At 42.4% G+C, this 18,505-nt stretch overlaps 1 protein-coding gene across 1 annotated transcript in view; it reads right to left on the bottom strand.

Moving 5' to 3' along the window:
• Positions 1-18,505, bottom strand: part of LOC139378505 (pleiotrophin-A-like) — a 45,826-nt gene that overhangs the window by 10,148 nt on the left and 17,173 nt on the right. Inside the window, exons 2-4 of the mRNA XM_071120729.1 lie at positions 5,305-5,399; positions 4,807-4,980; positions 1,879-2,040 (exon numbers count right to left, since the gene is read on the bottom strand). Coding sequence (XP_070976830.1) covers positions 1,879-2,040; positions 4,807-4,980; positions 5,305-5,398 — 430 coding nt within the window. The 5' untranslated portion in view covers position 5,399. The remainder of the gene's footprint in view (positions 1-1,878; positions 2,041-4,806; positions 4,981-5,304; positions 5,400-18,505) is intronic.

Here is an 18,505-nt window from a genome sequence, read left to right as displayed (position 1 = left end):
GGCTGGCTACTTTGAAGAATCTAAAATATATCATATATTTTCATTTGTTTAACACTTTTTATGGTTACTACATGATTCCATATGTGTTATTTCATAGTGCTGATGTCTTAACTATTATTGTACAATATAGAAAATATAAAAAAATGTGGAGTCTTCAGCAGGATGTCATCGGTGTGAGCTGTGAAAGTACTGCCAAATAATATGCTAATAAATATACGTTAGCAAGGTTAAAGGATGAAAAATGTGGACTGAAAGTGGCAACGTGCTTTAAATATGAAGCATAAAGGGAGCAGGTGAAAATTGTCCTTTTCTGATGGTTTAATTAACCAAACGTAATATCAACTTCCAACGCTTCCGCACATTTATGGAGATTCACTCTCCAATGTATTGACTGTTGTGTTTAAAATGGATCCTTTAACTTTGTGTTTTGTCCTCAACCAACCAGGTACAGTACCAGTCAAAAGTTTGGACACGCCTACTCATTCAAGGGTTTTTCTTTATTTTGAATATTTTCGACATTGTAGAATAATAGCGAAGACATCAAAACGATGAAATAACACATATGGAATCATGTAGTAACCAAAAAAGTGTTAAACAAATCAAAATATATTTTATATTTGAGATTCTTCAAAGTAGCCACCCTTTGCCTTGATGACAGCTTTGCATTCTCTCAACCAGTAGTCACCTGGAATGCATTTCAATTAACAGGTGTGCCTTGTAAAAAGTGAATTTGCTGAATTTCTTTCCTTCTTAATGCATTCGAGCCAATCTGTTGGGTTGTGACAAGGTAGGAGTGGTATACAGAAGATAGCACTATTTGGTAAAAGACCAAGTCCATATTATGGCAAGAACAGCTCAAATAATCAAAGAGAAACGACAGTCCATCATTACTTTAAGACATGAAGGTCAGTCAATAAGGAACATTTCAAGAACTTTGAAAGTTTCTTCAAGTGCAGACATAAAAACCATCAAGCGCTATGATAAAACTGGCTCTCATGAGGGCCGCAACAGGAAAGGAAGACCCAGAGTTACCTCGGCTGCAGGGGATAGGGGCTCCCGAGTGGCACAGAGTCTAAGGCACTGCATCTCAGTGCAAGAGGCGTCACTACATACACTGGTTTGATCCCGGGCTGTATCACATCCGGCCGTGATCGGGAGTCCCATAGGGCGGAGCTCAGAGTTATCCAGGTTAGGGGAGGGTTTGTCCGCGGTAGGCCATCATTGTAAAATAACACCTCCAGGCTGTGTAAGGGCTATTTGACCAAGAAGGAGAGTGATGGAGTGCTGCATCAGATGACCTGGCCTCCACAATCACCCGACCTCAACCCAATTGAGATGGTTTGGGATGAGTTGGACCGCAGAGTGGAAAAGAAGCCAACAAGTGCTCAGCATATGTGGGAACTGCTTCAAGACTGTTGGAAAAGCATTCCAAGTAAAGGTGGTTGAGAGAATGCCAAGAGTGTGCAAAGCTGTCATCAAGGCTGGCTACTTTGAAGAATCTAAAATATATCATATATTTTCATTTGTTTAACACTTTTTATGGTTACTACATGATTCCATATGTGTTATTTCATAGTGCTGATGTCTTAACTATTATTGTACAATATAGAAAATATAAAAAAAATAAAGAAAACCCCTTGAATGAGTAGGTGTGTCCAAACTTTTGACTGGTACTGTATACATTTTTAGACTAGTAATATATTGACTGTTTCCTGGTATTGTAAGTTAAACATTCACTAAACATGTGTTCCCTTTGCAGTGGTTTATCTTACCATTCAAACCCCTCAGGATATACACTACTGGTAAAGACATATAGGTACTATATATGTAAATCTATGGCTTTGCTGATAAGCTCTCCGACACTCCCCCTCAGCCTACCTTGCAGCTTGGTCTTGGGGATCTTGCCGCAGGGCTTGGTGGCGCTCACTGTGTTAGGACAGGTGGCATCCATGAGAGCGCGTTTCAGCACCCCAGTCCGGTTCTTCTTCCCTGTCACCAAGTCACACTCTCCCCAGGCCTGGAAGTCAAACTTGCATTCACCTACAGAGATATGGTTACAACAGAGATACATGTTCAATACAAAACACACATTTTACAGGATTGTTACAGCCATAGACATACCTACTGTATAAACACTGCCATTCAAAAGTTTGGGGTCAATTAGAAATGTCCTTGTTTTTGAAAGAAAAGCACATTTTTTGTCCATTAAAATAACATCAATTTGATCAGAAATACAGCGTAGACATTGTTAATGTTGTAAAGGACTATTGCAGCTGGAAACAGCATATTATTTATGGAATATCTACATTTGCGTACAGATGCCCATTATCAGCAACCATCACTCTTGTGTTCCAATGGCACATTGTGTTAAATAATCCAAGTTTATCATTTTAAAAGGCTAATTGATCACTAGAAAACCCTTTTGCAATTATGTTAGCACAGCTGAAAACGGTTGTTCTGATTAAAGAAGCAATACAACTGTCCTTCTTTAGACTAGTTGAGTGTCTGGTGCATCAGCATTTGTGGGTTCAATTACAGGCTCAAAATGGCCAGAAACAAAGACATTTCTTCTGAAACTCATCAGTCTATTCTTGTTCTGAGAAATGAATGCTATCCCATGCGAGAAACTGCCAAGGAACTGAAGATCACGTACAACGCTGTTTACTGGTCTGGTCTGTATGGAGGAGTGGGCCAAAATCCCTGCTGCAGTGTGTGCAAACCTGGTGAAGAACTACAGGAAACGTATGATCCCTGTAATTGCAAACAAAGGTTTCTGTACCAAATATTAAGTTCTGCTTTTCTGATGTATCAAATACTTACGTCATGTAATAAAATGCAAATTAATTATATAAAAATCATACAATGTGATTTTCTGGATTTTTGTTTTAGATTCCGTCTCTCACAGTTGAAGTGTACCTATGATAAAATAAAATTATAGACCTCTACATGCTTTGTAAATAGGAAACCCTGCAAAATCGGCAATGTATCAAATACTTGTTCTCCCCACTGTACTTCAAGTTAGAAAATCCTTCCCCTAACCCTGACCTTAACCCTTTCACCTAACTACTAACCATATCCTTAACCCTAAACCCTAGCCTCGCTAATGTTAGCCACCTAGCTAATGTTAGCGTTAGCCATTTAGCCACCTAGCTAACATTCACAACAAATTGGAATTTATAACATATCAGATGTATTGCAGATTTGTAATATATTATGTGAATTTCATTTGTAACATATCATAAGATTTTTAATTTGTAACATATAATACAAAATGGATGATGAACTTCCACAAATGAATACATACCATATCATACTAATTTGACTGTCCCAGATTGGTATTTACTATGTTACGTCTACCCGTAAGTCCAGGCTGCTTGTATTATGGTGATTGGAGCACCCAGAAGACATCCCATAGGTTGAATACAACTGATCAAGTAAAACATGAAATGTAATTACATTTTTCTGCCTAGAATCAGCAATTAAGACCTGGACCCTCAAGCTCAGAGAGCTGCTGTTGTGGAACATCCTTTCTTTTACTGGAAAAGGGATTTTTTCATAAAATGTCTGATTTATTTTAGTTTTATCCGTTAAATAATCTGATCTTCTACTCAAAAACACCAGAACCGGTAATTACATTCCAACTATTCTCAGCCCCAGGACTTTCTTTATCAACCACCAACTGGTGCACCGTGTTATTAGCCAATGTATGGCTTTCCCTGCCAAGACCGGATTGTCTCCTTTATGCTCCATTTTGCCCAGTTTCTCCACTCTGAAGATTCCATCTGTCTTTCCCATACATAGACTGTCTGATGTTCTCTGCCTTTCAAAGGGGGCCTCCACTCTTTCACTTGATCTTTAATTCTCTTTATGGAAGGAAAACATTTAAGCAGTCTACAGACTGGATTTCATTAAGGATCTTATTTTACAATTTATTCAGAGTCCTCTTTAAACTCCTCCCCCAAGGATGCAGGGCTGTTCCAGGAAAGGTTAGCCATGCCCCGTTCTTGTGTGTAAGAATGTGTGTCCGCATTCGTGTGTGTGTGCGTGTTTGTGTTTGTCATCCCTCCATCCCTCTCTCACGTCCTTTTGTTGGACTCTGGCGTAGCTCCCTCTTGGCTGTGACACTCGTTTCCCTATTTCTCTCAGAGAAAAGCTTGGGCCGCTGTCACCTGGCTCTGAAATCCCAGGGCACTCGGCTGAGGGGAGCGGAGCGGGGGGGGGGGGGGGGGGGGGTTGACAGGACAGGACCATTGTTCTGGGAATTCTACAAGGATCTTCAAAACAGAGTGCTCTAAAAGCGTGTGCCTCTGTACCTATAATTTGGCAGTGAACACGTGTAGCATATGGGCATGTGTGAACCTTACTCCTCAGCCTGAAATGTCCCCACTTGCTAGCTTTTCATGTGGCGCTGACTGGTAAGATGATTCAGGTGGGCAGTCACGTGTGCTAGCAAAGCAGAGATTTTGGGTTCAAGCCTGGGTGTGAGCTGAATCAGGAGGAAGCTAGTAGGGAAAGTGGCAGGCAGCCCATGCTCTGTTTGGACATGACTCACATCTCTGCTGTATATACCCAGGCTGTAATTTCCTGAACCAGGCAATCATTCTCTGGGAATGTCCATTCATGAAGACTGAATTGGAAACCCAACTGAATATCCTACTCCATTGAGTAGCAGCATGTTTTCCCTTTAATGGACATGGATACACAACAAAAAATATTACCAAAACAAAAAGACATAAATCCCTAGACCAGTCATGTTCGTGCTGAATTGTAAATGTGAGTCCGCTCCCCATGACCACACTCACACACCTCCAAACTGCTTCTTCCAGTTACAGGGGATCTTGCAGCGCTGGGTCTTCATGGTCTGCTTGCAGTCGGTGCCAGTGCGTGTGCCCTCTCTGGTGCCCAGGCCGCAGTCACCCTCGTTGGCCACGCACACACTCCACTGCCACTCCCCACAGTCCGACTTACGATCCTTCTTCCCTGCAGGGTCGCACACACACACCAACCTTATACTGCAGTTATGTCTGGAACATAATTATGTGGGCTGTAATTAGGCCAGGCTAGAGCTACACTACCACTGTGAAAGGTCAAAGTATTCAAATGTATAAAGCACCGAGATGTGCGTCTGTCATTGTGAGTCTGCAGTGAGCCCCCTGCTTAAAGTGTATTTATGCACAAATCTGACCTGATTTGAGCTTTACATCAAATTACCATTCATACCTTGTAGCAGGTACTGTAATAGGAGATCCCCCTCCATCCACATATCAACTGTCTGACTGCTACCAATCTGCCGGTGTTTCTCACCTTGTTTCTCAGCTATCCCCCCCTCGCCTGCTGTCACTGTGAGGACCAGGAGGGCCATGACGGCCAGAAGCGTCCACTGCTGCTGTCCTGACATGCTAGGAGAGAGGGAGAACAGGCACTGAGGAATAACAAGTACAGCAGCCTATGTAACTATGTGGGAGACATTCCATTGAAGGCCTCCCCTTCACCACCCTCTCACTTCTTCAGACGAAGGGGCAGACTTGACAAAGAACCACAGCATGCCCCTACTTACATGTATGGTTTACAGTTACAGGTGAAGGCAAGCTCAGGCTATTTGTGGAATAAATGGTTGTTATCTGCTACAATGGCCTGCTGTGTGCTGCGCTGTGCTCGTGTCTACAGACGTGTATGATGACATGGGGAAATTATCGGCTGTCAGACAATGATACAGACGATTTGGGAATAGAAATAAGCCTTTTTTGCATGTTCTTTATGAATAGACTAATTGTTTCCCCTCCAGGTGCTCTCCGGCCTCCCAGCGGCCAAATAAAGAGAAGCACCATTCTAATCGCGGGTGCTGCTGTGCTCGGGAACTCTGGGTGGTGGAATTAGCGCACCATCCCCGTTTCTCATTCATTCCTTCTTTCACTTTCCCCCTGTTTATTTTGGAGATACCCTAAAACCCACAGAAGGGGAATCAGCGTGAGATTTAAACAATTACCGAGCGTCTTGGATGCCAAAATGCTCCACTGTGCCCAAATTACTGCAAAAGGTACAGCCTGGCGGGGAAATCACTTGCATTTGTCCATTTTAATTAATCATGAGCTGACATGGCTCTTACCGCTGCCCTGGCGCACTTGGCCCTGTATTGTTAGTCCTCTCCAGTTTGAGACTTTGCAGAAGTTGATGCACCCCACGTCTATTAGCCATGTAGGCAAGGTGATAATCAATTTAAAAAGATGGCATTCAAACTCTCTCCTTTATTGTATTATTAACCTTTATTAATAGAGTTCACTGGTTGAATTCACTTCTGCTCTCAGTGCATCTATATATAATGAGTCTACTCTGAGAACTCATCTGAACCCTTACAATACAGGGCTTGAACCTTCAACAGTGGAAGCATACGGCATACCCACTTTAACTGAGAGGCAGAATAACATTTGGTTTGATTTGAGAACCCCTTTAAACAGACTGTTTTCTTGTTGTCAGTCAAACTGTTCAGCCAATGGTCCATTCTTCTCTCTATTCCAAGAAAAATCTTGTTGGTCCAACACCTTTGATCGTTTCTAAAAATAGACAACCTGCAAAGTCTAAAGTGTTTTCTGAGAAATTCCCCAATCGTACTTCTGGTTTGCAACCAGGAGTTTGGAAGCTACAGCATTGTGACTTCTCAAAGGAGAAGTCTTTCCCTTTAATGATTCATAAGCAGTGTGCAGATGAGTTCCAGTCCAGGTCCAGGTGTAGTTGAGGAGGGCTACAGGTTAAAGAGGGATATCAACCTCCTGCAGCGTTCAGTACAGTATGTTCAGACAGAATAGTTTGCTGGGGGGTAGACTACAGGGTTTCCCTCATTGCAATGGAATCAAGTGTTCCTCCTTTCACTCACTGGTGCTGTGCATCAAATATTTATACCGAATCCCTTTCTGTCTCTCAGAGCATGACAACACTTTCCATAATGGATGAATGGATTGATTCAGTACACTTGACTTTTAGATGCTACATGTGCATCTTCATTGTAACCTGGATTTCCATTGTAAAAATAAAGATGTTTTTATTGTCACATACACCAAATAGGTGCAGGGAAATGTGTTGTTTTACAGGGTCAGCCATACTAGTACAGTGCCCCTGGACCAAATTAGGCTTAAGTGCCTTGCTCAAGGGCACATAGATTTTACACCTTGTTGGCTCGGGTATTCAAACCAGCAACCTTTTGGTTACTGGCGCAGCGCTGTATCTACTATGCTACCTACCGCCCTACTACTACAGAGTTGATCGATAATACCTGAGTTCTCAGATACTGTACACACCATGCATACTGTACCATACCCAGGTATGATATTTAACTTGTATTTGGGAATAAAGTTACGATTTTTTTCCCACTATCCCTCCCACCACCCATAGATAATTTCAAATGTATATCTTCTCATATCACAACCAGACACAAGTCACCCTATGACAGTGGATTTCAAAGTTGGGGTTGTGAACCTCCAGTTGGGTTTCCAAAATTGTACATTTTCATAGATATATTTTTTCTTACCGTAAAATAAGAGTACAGATTATTGTATGGGACAATAAATATACAAACGTTTTTGAGAAAGATTATTTGAAAAATACAATTTTATTGAGTGAATGTATTCGGGACTATTGTCCAATGTCCCCTGTCACATAAACAAAAGTCTTGCCTGATTATGTATGTCCAGACATTAACACCTCTTTATTATCAAAAGCATGATGACTGTTATTGATGTGCGGATATTTATCAGGTGGAATATATTGCTTCGTTGTGTTTGTACCTTTTTCATACCTTTATTGAAGTTGATTGTCAATTAGGTAATTGGTAGGGTTTGTGATGCATTCTGGGTAATATGTATTGTTACAAGAAGCTCATAATTTCTTTGCTTGTTAGACAAGACATCCATGTAACAGGTTGGCTTGCTTGCTTGCTGCTGGTTAGTGCTGAGCGCTGAGCGATTAACCACATCAGTTCTATTTCATTCAGTTTTTTTCTGTGAGCTCAATAGTCAAATTGCACAGTATATCTATAGATTAATCAGATCCAGCCTGAACTGTGCGATGTCGTAGGGAGTTGAGGTTCCAGCAGGCCAATATTCTACATAGTTTAGTGCATACAGCATGGTAATTAACTACAATGACCATAATGTAATTGTCCGGTCTGTGTTTCCAAAGAGAGTACAGTTTGAAACTATGTATGTTTCTTTACGCCTGCTACAGAGGAGACAATAATGCGGTATCGTGAGGGGATGTAGAGATCAGCTGCTGCTTTACCAGGTATCTCTACCTAAAAATACATGATCAAAGTAATTGATAGTTGGTATTCAGCAGTCATAAAAGCATGCGTTACTTACTTAGAAGAACTACAAAATTGTGATTTTTGTCAGACAGCATAGGCTGTCTATAGCATAGCTCTATAGAGATGAAATGATGACTTGGAATGGATTAAGAAACTAATCAAATAAAACAAATGTAATATACACAACAATTTAAATATTTTCTTAAAGTAAAGTAATGTGAATAAATGATGGTTAATAAGTAGTAATGGGCAGTCACTACCATCATGGGACTTGTATTAATTGTTTTATTCTGTGTTGTTACAGCATTCAACACAAATAATAGAAACCGAAATCGAAAGCCTTTTCATTTTTTTATAATCTAACCGAAACCAAACCGACCTCAAAGCACTACTGGTTCAGCACTACTGCCAGGTTTACAGGCATGATTGAAGCTTGTGTTTTCTTTGGGTAGAGATTTATTTGATTCCAGTCTGTAGATCTGCATTGTTGCAAAAACTAAATCCAAATGCATGGTCAACTTCACAGTATTTATTGGTTACTCTTCATTTCAATAAGAATTGAAGGTGATATGTTGATGTAAAAAAATTTACATTTACCACTTCAAAGGTTGTCATTAGATTTGGGATGGGTGGGGATGCGAGAAATGATTGTGAAAAAAAGTAGGGTCCCCAGAAATTCTGGTGGGAAAAAAATGGGGTCCAAACTGAGAGTTTGAATACCACTGGAAGCCAAATGAGAAGGGGGTCCAAACTGGGGGCCAAAAAAGAGTTTGAATACCACTGGAAGCCAAATGAGAAGGCCTAATACGATGAGTCATCACTCCTATCTGTCACAATGAAGTGGGGTCCAAACTGAAAGAGTTTGAATACCACTGGAAGCCAAATGAGAAGGCCTAATATGACTAGTCATCACTCCTATCTGTCACAATGAAGTGGGGTCCAAACTGAAAGAGTTTGAATACCACTGGAAGCCAAATGAGAAGGCCTAATACGATGAGTCATCACTCCTATCTGTCACAATGAAGTGGGATTCTTTCCTGTGGATCAGCCGGGAAGATCACAGTGTGGAGTGCTGGGTAGGCATGTGAGGCCCAACCCCAATCACTCCGTTAGAGGAGGATGACATGGCTTAGGGACCACAGGAGAACATGCGTTCACCAGCTGCCAAACAGGCAGGTGCACCTCAGTCCTCCTCAGCCCTCGACAGAAACACTGTGGCAGACACAGTCCATGAGCCAGGCAGAATTAGTCCTATCAAACACTTGATCTGTGAACAGTGGTGGCGGCGCTCAGCGAGTATGTGGAGCTCACCACAAACTCCTTCCCCTCCATTCCCGCTCCACTCCCTCTCTCATTGATACTGCTACAATAGTTAAAGCCTCTATTCATATCATATCAAGAAAAGAGCCGTTAAAATGAATAAATGAAAAGACAGAAAGAGAATCGACTGGGGGGTATTAGCTTTCTAAAGCTACATGCAAAATATTGGACCACGGTCATCCTCCAAAGAACGAAAATATACACTTGATCTTTTTTTCATGTTTTAATATTTTGAACGGAATAGATGATATGGTAATCCAACCATTACAACTCTCTACTGGTATGATAGAGGGAAATATCCTAACAAATGAGGGGAATTCATGCACTAGCATGCTGTGGTAAGTAGCCATACATAAATAAAACATGCATTGAATTCTATCCCCCTGAAGGCTCAGAGGCAAATCCCCATTTTCTTAAACCAGCAAGAATTAAATTATACATAGATCATATTTTGAGATAAGTATAGCCTTCAAAGCCTTGTTTTAGGTTTAAATAAGCTTTCCGCTGTTCATCCAACCTCAGCCGCTCACAGATTATGAAAACAAATAGGCCTAAACAAACTTGTGAACAGGGAGAAGTAGCTCCCTCCCTTCCCTGTCCTATGCCTAGTATTGTTGTTCCAAAATGTAATGCGTACATGACAATATTCTGTTATCTTAGTGAGAAGGTGTACACCGGTGTACCGGTGCACCGGTGTACCGGTGTTTATATAGGCTAGAGAGATGGCTATCAATGCCACTAAACCAGGGTGCTAAATCTAGTTCTGGAAATGACAGATTGCTCAGATCACAGCGTCCTATAACTGCCTGGTCACCTGGCGGGTTTATATACTCCTTAAGACCTCATTGTGATATCTTATTACTTAGCAATATAAAAGCTACAGTAGGTACAACAACCTCTAATGCTTGGTACAGAGCTATGAGAGGGCCAGGAGTCTTTCCTGACTTTGTGAGAAACTCCAGGCCTTAGTAAGATCAGGTCATCACGTCACTCTCGATGAGGTGGCCCCTAGTTTAAAACGTGATGCCAGACTATCTCAAAAGAACACAATTCACTGGTTGGTTTAGCTATTACTTTCTGTTGACTCTTATTGAAAGGGAAAATGTTTGAGTATTTTTCTATTTGTCCTTGGGGAAAGTAGCATGGATTTACACCTCTGAGATGTTTTAATTATGTTTTAGAGGAGCAGAAAAATGCTTCATCCAGACACACAGTACATTAAAAGGATGTATTTCTTGTTGAGTGTTTGCCTGTTTGTGTTTCATCATCACACCTTAAGATACATTTCTAAACAGATGAAAAACATCTTGACTACGGAGTGCAGTGTAAGACTGGTTGCAAACACAGCCACCAGGTATACAGTATGACCTGAACAACATAAAAGTTCACAAAACCCCAGAAAAACAGATATTACTGTATTGCTAGACATTTCTGCACGGTTGGAGCTAGAAACACAAGCCTTTCACTGCATCTGCGATAACATCTGCAAAACTGTGTACGGGACCAATAAACTTTGATTTGATTTGATAGAAAAAAACATGGTTAACGAACCTCCACCAGCCAGAGGAAGATAGTCATGGTAAACAAACCTCCACCAGCCAGAGGAAGATAGTCATGGTAAACAAACCTCCACCAGCCAGAGGAAGATAGTCATGGTAAACAAACCTCCACCAGCCAGAGGAAGATAGTCATGGTAAACAAACCTCCACCAGCCAGAGGAAGAGAGTCAAAGTCATGGTAAACAAACCTCCACCAGCCAGAGGAAGATAGTCATGGTAAACAAACCTCCACCAGCCAGAGGAAGATAGTCAAAGTCATGGTAAACAAACCTCCACCAGCCAGAGGAAGAGAGTCAAAGTCATGGTAAACAAACCTCCACCAGCCAGAGGAAGATAGTCATGGTAAACAAACCTCCACCAGCCAGAGGAAGATAGTCAAAGTCATGGTAAACAAACCTCCACCAGCCAGAGGAAGATAGTCAAAGTCATGGTAAACAAACCTCCACCAGCCAGAGGAAGATAGTCATGGTAAACAAACCTCCACCAGCCAGAGGAAGATAGTCAAAGTCATGGTTAACAAACCTCCATCAACCAGCCAGAGGAAGAGAGTCATGATCCTCCATCCTTCATTGAGGCTTGTCGCCATTTTCCAGTGTATTTCGTGACTGTGTGACTGTATGACTATTATTTTGTGACTGTATTATTGTGTGACAGTGTGGCTGTATTATTGTGTGACTGTGTGCAGACCGTCCTCATTATCTCTACTAACAGCCACGCACTACCAATCTCCAGAGATATCCTCTTATGAACACAAACTGTGTGTGTGTGTGTGTGTGTGTGTGTGTGTGTGTGTGTGTGTGTGTGTGTGTGTGTGTGTGTGTGTGTGTGTGTGTGTGTGTGTGTGTGTGTGTGCGCGTTGCAAGGTGCCGAATAGAGCAGGAATCTACATAGCCGAGGCAACAGGCTTGTTTAATGATGAAACACATTAATAAGATGACACGCAGTGGCTCAGTGAGTGCATCAGAGCTGAAAAGACTCAAATGGAAGACATCAAATTATGCGTGAATGCCTCCATTACATTCAACAAATTACATTTAGCATCTAGACACCCACTCTCTGTATCCCACAACCTAAACCCACCATTTTCTGTTCAACAATCGCTCTCTCTTACACTTCCAAACGCACACACACACACACACACACACTATCCAAAGATCCTAGGATCTCTCCCTTGCAAAAAGCATACAGTCCATTAACCACCACCAGAGTATAAACTCTCCAAACAAACAGCCCCTCTTGATGATAAACCATCTCTTATTTAGATATTTTTCCACTTGACTGCCAGTATATCTGTTGAGCTGTGAGCTGTTTGACGTAAGACAGATGGGAATCCCATGTCTGTTTTAGAAAAGTCTGCTCTACCTAAATGTCTCTCAAAAAATGAGCAGTTTTGTGCACATGTAGATCGTCACAACTCTCCAGATAAAATCGAAGTAAAAAGATTTCCTTTAGCGTCTCCGTGCACCCCTGCAGGTTAGCGTGCAGCTCGAGCTGCGTTGCCTCAGCAGTTTAGCATGTTAAACACTGTAATGGTGCATTACCATTAGTCCTCCTGTCTTCTGCATTCAAAGGCTTTACTCAACAAAGATGCCCATGTTTGTTTGTGTTTTGTTTCTGGCTCATACAAATGTGCATATTTTATGAATATTCATTTTCAACAGGGACTTGGGGACTTGAGATGGCGACACTAGGGCGGAGCTGAAATATTACCATTTTCCGGAAGCGCTTTTACCCCCTCTTCATTTTGATCAGAATTCATCATTGTGAGACGGGTGGAAGTCACGCTTGAATTAGCTGTGGGAAGCCTCTGGCTTTTGGAGAGATGTGTTACCTCTCTCTCTCTGAGGGGTTGGGGTAAATGCGGAGGACACATTTCGGTTGAATGCATTCAGTTGTGCAACTGACTAGGTATCCCCCTTCCCCTTTCCTATCCATCTTTCATTTCCTCTTGTTTTGGTTCCTTCTTGTTTGCTGGAAGTAGCAGCTTTTTGTTCACTTTAGATCCTGTCTCTCTTGCCAGTTGTGTTCCTCTGATCCCCTCTCACATGCAGGCCTGACTGGCAGACAAGTGACAGCAGTCTGTCCCTCTAGCCTCACGCTGTTAGCACCTCAGTCATCTCCATATCTCTCTCTCCTCATCTCCTTCTCTCCCTCTCTCTCGCTCTCGCTCTCTCTCTCTGTACCTTTATCAGCTCTCTCTCGAAAGCTTCCAATTTAGATCAGCCCTCCTAATTGAAGAGACAATTGAGGAGACGTTGGTGAAAGCACCTTGAGACACTAGTTCATTAAATCAGGTCTGAAAGACAGCGTTTGCGTACACCTTGGGGAGATTGGTCGGGCTTTTGATTAAAGCGCTGTCGCTCCCCTCGGACGTGCTCTCTGGTTTTCTCCCTCTATCACTCATTCCCTGTACACAGGCAGTGTGTTCATATGTTTATGCTACTTTCTTTCAGCTATGGAGCATTGTTTTGATGTCAGTCACAGGAAACTGAGTGGACGACGGAGGTTATCACAAAGGACTGATAGTTTTCAACGTGAGTGTCAGTGCCAAGGACAGTGAGGCTAAATAATGAATAATACTTTAACAATAAACTATTTGCATTAACATTATAGATGCATGAATAGTGTCGAAGGGCTCCAAGGATTTCATTAACTGCAGGGCCATATCAATATGTTAAACCCACAACGTTATGCAAACACCAACTCCAATGTGCTCTTTAGCTCTGACAGTGGAAGCTTGACTGTGTCTTGACTTCACTATTATAGGTGCAAAATATTCTACTGCAGAACTTTAAAGGCCACAGGCTTACTTTTAACATCACTCAATACTTTTTGGAATCAAACTTTGACTCTATACTTCTGACTTACCAACCATGAATTTGCAATGAATCAGCAACTGAAAATGTTTCACTTAACCTGAAAGTAGAAAAAGTATTGAACTGAAAGAACAAACCAACCCTAAGAGGACTGATTTAAAATGATAGTACTGTTAACACTCAATCGATTTTAGAATCTTTGTTTTGAGCAGTGAAGACCCCTCTACAATATAGTATGTTCATTCAAACCGACACATTCACAGAACAGGAGAGGCTGCTGAGGGGAGAACGGCTTATAATAATGTCTGGAATAGAGCAATGGAATGGCATCAAGCACATAGAATTCATGTATTTGATATCATTCCACTTATTCTTATTCTGCTTCATTACCGCGACCACATCCTCCACAATTAAGGTGCAACCAATCTCCTGTGTCACAGAGACACCACTTCCACAATCATACCCACCCCCTCCTCAAAGACAGCTTGGCATTACAATGTGAAGGGTTTCAAAGTGCGAGACAAGATGGAACCAGCCTGGCTAAAGCTGCTTGAGGACAAGATGGAACCAGTCTGGCTAAAGCTGCTAGAGGACAAGATGTAACCAGCCTGGCTAAAGCTGTTTGAGGACAAGATGGAACCAGTCTGGTTAAAGCTGCTAGAGGACAAGATGTAACCAGTCTGGCTAAAGCTGCTAGAGGACAAGACGTAACCAGCCTGGCTAAAGCTGTTAGAGGACAAGATGGAACCAGCCTGGCTAAAGCTGCTAAAGGACAAGATGTAACCAGCCTGGCTAAAGCTGCTAGAGGACAAGATGGAACCAGCCTGGCTAAAGCTGTTAGAGGACAAGATGTAACCAGCCTGGCTAAAGCTGCTTGAGGACAAGATGGAACCAGCCTAGCTAAAGCTGTTAGAGGACAAGATGTAACCAGCCTGGCTAAAGCTGCTTGAGGACAAGATGGAACCAGTCTGGCTAAAGCTGCTAGAGGACAAGATGTAACAAGCCTGGCTAAAGCTGCTGGAGAACAAGATGGAACCAGCCTGGGTAAAGCTGCTAGAGGACAAGATGGAACCAGCCTGGCTAAAGCTGCTAGAGGACAAAATGGAACCAGCCTGGCTAAAGCTGCTAGAGGACAAGATGTCACCAGCCTGGCTAAAGCTGCTAGAGGACAAGATGTAACCAGCCTGGCTAAAGCTGCTAGAGGACAAGCTGGAACCAGCCTGGCTAAAGCTGCTAGATGACAAGATGGAACCAGCCTGGCTAAAGCTGTTAGAGGACAATATGTAACCAGCCTGGCTAAAGCTGCTTGAGGACAAGATGGAACCAGCCTAGCTAAAGCTGTTAGAGGACAAGATGTAACCAGCCTGGCTAAAGCTGTTAGAGGACAAGATGGAACCAGCCTAGCTAAAGCTGTTAGAGGACAAGATGTAACCAGCCTGGCTAAAGCTGCTTGAGGACAAGATGGAACCAGTCTGGCTAAAGCTGCTAGGGGACAAGATGGAACCAGCCTGGCTAAAGCTGCTAGAGGACAAGGTGGAACCAGCCTGGCTAAAGCTGCTAGAGGACAAGATGTCACCAGCCTGGCTAAAGCTGCTAGATGACAAGATGTAACCAGCCTGGCTAAAGCTGCTAGAGGACAAGATGTAACAAGCCTGGCTAAAGCTGCTAGAGAACAAGATGGAACCAGCCTGGGTAAAGCTGCTAGAGGACAAGATGGAACCAGCCTGGCTAAAGCTGCTAGAGGACAAAATGGAACCAGCCTGGCTAAAGCTGCTAGAGGACAAGATGTCACCAGCCTGGCTAAAGCTGTTAGAGGACAAGATGTAACCAGCCTGGCTAAAGCTGCTTGAGGACAAGATGTCACCAGCCTAGCTAAAGCTGTTAGAGGACAAGATGTAACCAGCCTGGCTAAAGCTGCTTGAGGACAAGATGGAACCAGTCTGGCTAAAGCTGGTAGAGGACAAGATGTAACAAGCCTGGCTAAAGCTGCTAGAGAACAAGATGGAACCAGCCTGGGTAAAGCTGCTAGAGGACAAGATGGAACCAGCCTGGCTAAAGCTGCTAGAGGACAAGGTGGAACCATCCTGGCTAAAGCTGCTAGAGGACAAGATGTAACCAGCCTGGCTAAAGCTGCTAGAGGAGATATAAAGCTGTCAGTCACCTCTAATCCTATACTACTTTCATACCCATTTAAACCACCATCCCAGGCCTATTCTATTCCCTTGGATAACATATGGTTCATATGTTATCCATTTGTGGGAGCTGTTCTTTGTTGTGCCCTGAGTGGTGCCACTCAGGACACCAGGGAATAGAACATGGAAACCAGCGTCCCAAACTGACTTTTGACATTCCAAGCATAACCATGTCTAGGCAGTGTCTCTACCCTTTCCTTATTAGAGTCAGGGGTACCTAGGTGTCTTTTCTCAATGCACCAAGGTCCTCTAGAAAACTAGCCTGTAAAAGACAGAGACAAGACAGTAAGCTGGGTGAGGGAACGAGGCTTAGGTGAAGATTACGACATACACAAAAGCCAACAGTAGTAAATTCCCTTCGCTTAGTGTCTCACCTCAGCTTACCCTGACAAGAGATTGCTACTGTGTGCGGGATATATAATACCAATGCAGTGGAGGCTGGTGGGAGGAGTTATAGGAGGATGGGATGATTGTAATGGCTGGAATGGAATTAATGGAACAGAGTCAAACATGTGATTTCCATATATTCCATTCCAGGTATTACAATGAACCTGTCCTCCTATAGCTCCTTCTGAGGCGGTCCAAAAGCATATTGGTTGGTGTTCCTTTAAACAAAGTAAATGCCTGTCCTGTGTCGCATTGATTTCAGTCCTCCACACAACCTATATTTTTCAGTTCCTTTTCAGATAATTAAAACTTTTAGTTTGTAATCACTAACCTGTTCGCTTTGGTACAAATGAATTGTGGTTGGTAATTTTCAGTCGTTTTCTCTTGAGACCCTTGTCACTGACATCCTAATTGACTCCAGATGTACACACATGCTAGTAGCAGGTGTGTGGAGTGAACAAATTAGTGCTTGTGCCCAAAATTCAAACACCTTTTCCATGTAGTTTTTATGAATATATTCCACAAGCACCTGTCTGAGGTTAGATATCCATAGAGGGGGGATTATAATTCAATAGGAAAGTATTCCTCTATTGTACTTGTGTGTGGATGTGCAATATATTCTGTTCAGTTGCTTCTGTTTGTTAGATGGAAATATCCAGATTGGAGTTAACATTGAAGTGTAGATAAACAGCCGGGGATGATGTCGTGTCTGTGCTGATCTGTCTGGGTGGATAGTAGTCTAGACTAAACAGGATTGAAAATGTTCTTTGAGCTCTCGATCAATAACTGCATTTTAATAGCCCTCAAAGGTTAATCAAGTTCATGTGATTTGATAGTAAGCAAGTTGTTGGAGCAGGTCCTTAGCTTGGAGTAGGAAGATGGGGAACTGAAGGCAACCTTAATATCGGCATCAGGAATAAGTTACTACTTTTTGACGACATACAGTAAATGTCTACATGTTGGTGGTATATAGTGGGTGTGCTAAATTATACCTTTTACCATCCTTCCTATGATTAAAACCTAATCTTCCTCTCCCACCAAGTGTTAGAGTGCTCATGTATCTTAACCTTTACTATTATACCGTGACATATTCATTTATAAAGCATTTATCATATAGACCTACAGAAGCTTTTGTGTTAAATACACCTCAATACTCCACCATGAACAAAATGCTCTTACGGTTCCAGAACAGATTTGGTTCATTTTGATGGGGCTTCCAACTGTATGACGTAGAGATCCAATTGCTTTTAAGTACTTTGGGCACCGACTGGAGTCAACTGACAGACAGCAGAAGGCTCTCATGATCTGTAGTAGTAGCAGACACACAGCAACCTCTCTCCCCCTCCATTATGTTGTGTAATCCTAAACGAGCACCAGGCCTTTGTTCAATAGGCAACCTTTATGGAACGTTGCAAGTATTAAGTCAAGAATAGAGCGGACGATATTCCTTCTTCTACAGAGGCGTGTTTGTTCTACAGTTTATATTTCTATCCGTTTCTATTTCTTCCAAAACGTTGTGACTTGCTGAATGCAGCCCACATCCCTTCTCTCATGAAATACTGAACAGGCTCTACTGTCTTCCTCTGCTAATACAGGCAGCAATGGCCTTGTGCTTCATCATGCTTACAGCTCTCTGCCTGCTTGGCTTCCACACATCTGGTGTCTCTTTTGTGTCTTAGTATAGCGGGTGTTTCCATTGATTTCTCTTCATAATATTTCTTGTTCTAGCGGCTTAAATTATATCTATGGTCACAACTTCACTGAGACCTCCATGTGTAGGAGTTTTTTGTCTCTTGAGAGAACGGCTTTTGTTGCATTCAAAGTCATGGAAACGCTTGAGTTCTAGTCCTTCTCATTAACTACACACTGCCCTCTTCTGGGCTGTCCTAAGTACTGCCTGGAGAAATGAGGACCAGTGTTATAATATTTATGAGA

The sequence above is a fragment of the Oncorhynchus clarkii genome, chromosome 21 (genome assembly GCF_045791955.1).
Source record: "Oncorhynchus clarkii lewisi isolate Uvic-CL-2024 chromosome 21, UVic_Ocla_1.0, whole genome shotgun sequence".
Taxonomy (NCBI): Eukaryota; Metazoa; Chordata; class Actinopteri; order Salmoniformes; family Salmonidae; genus Oncorhynchus; species Oncorhynchus clarkii.
The sequence above is the reverse complement of the archived record's forward strand: the minus strand, read 5'-3'. Positions and strand labels throughout refer to the sequence as shown.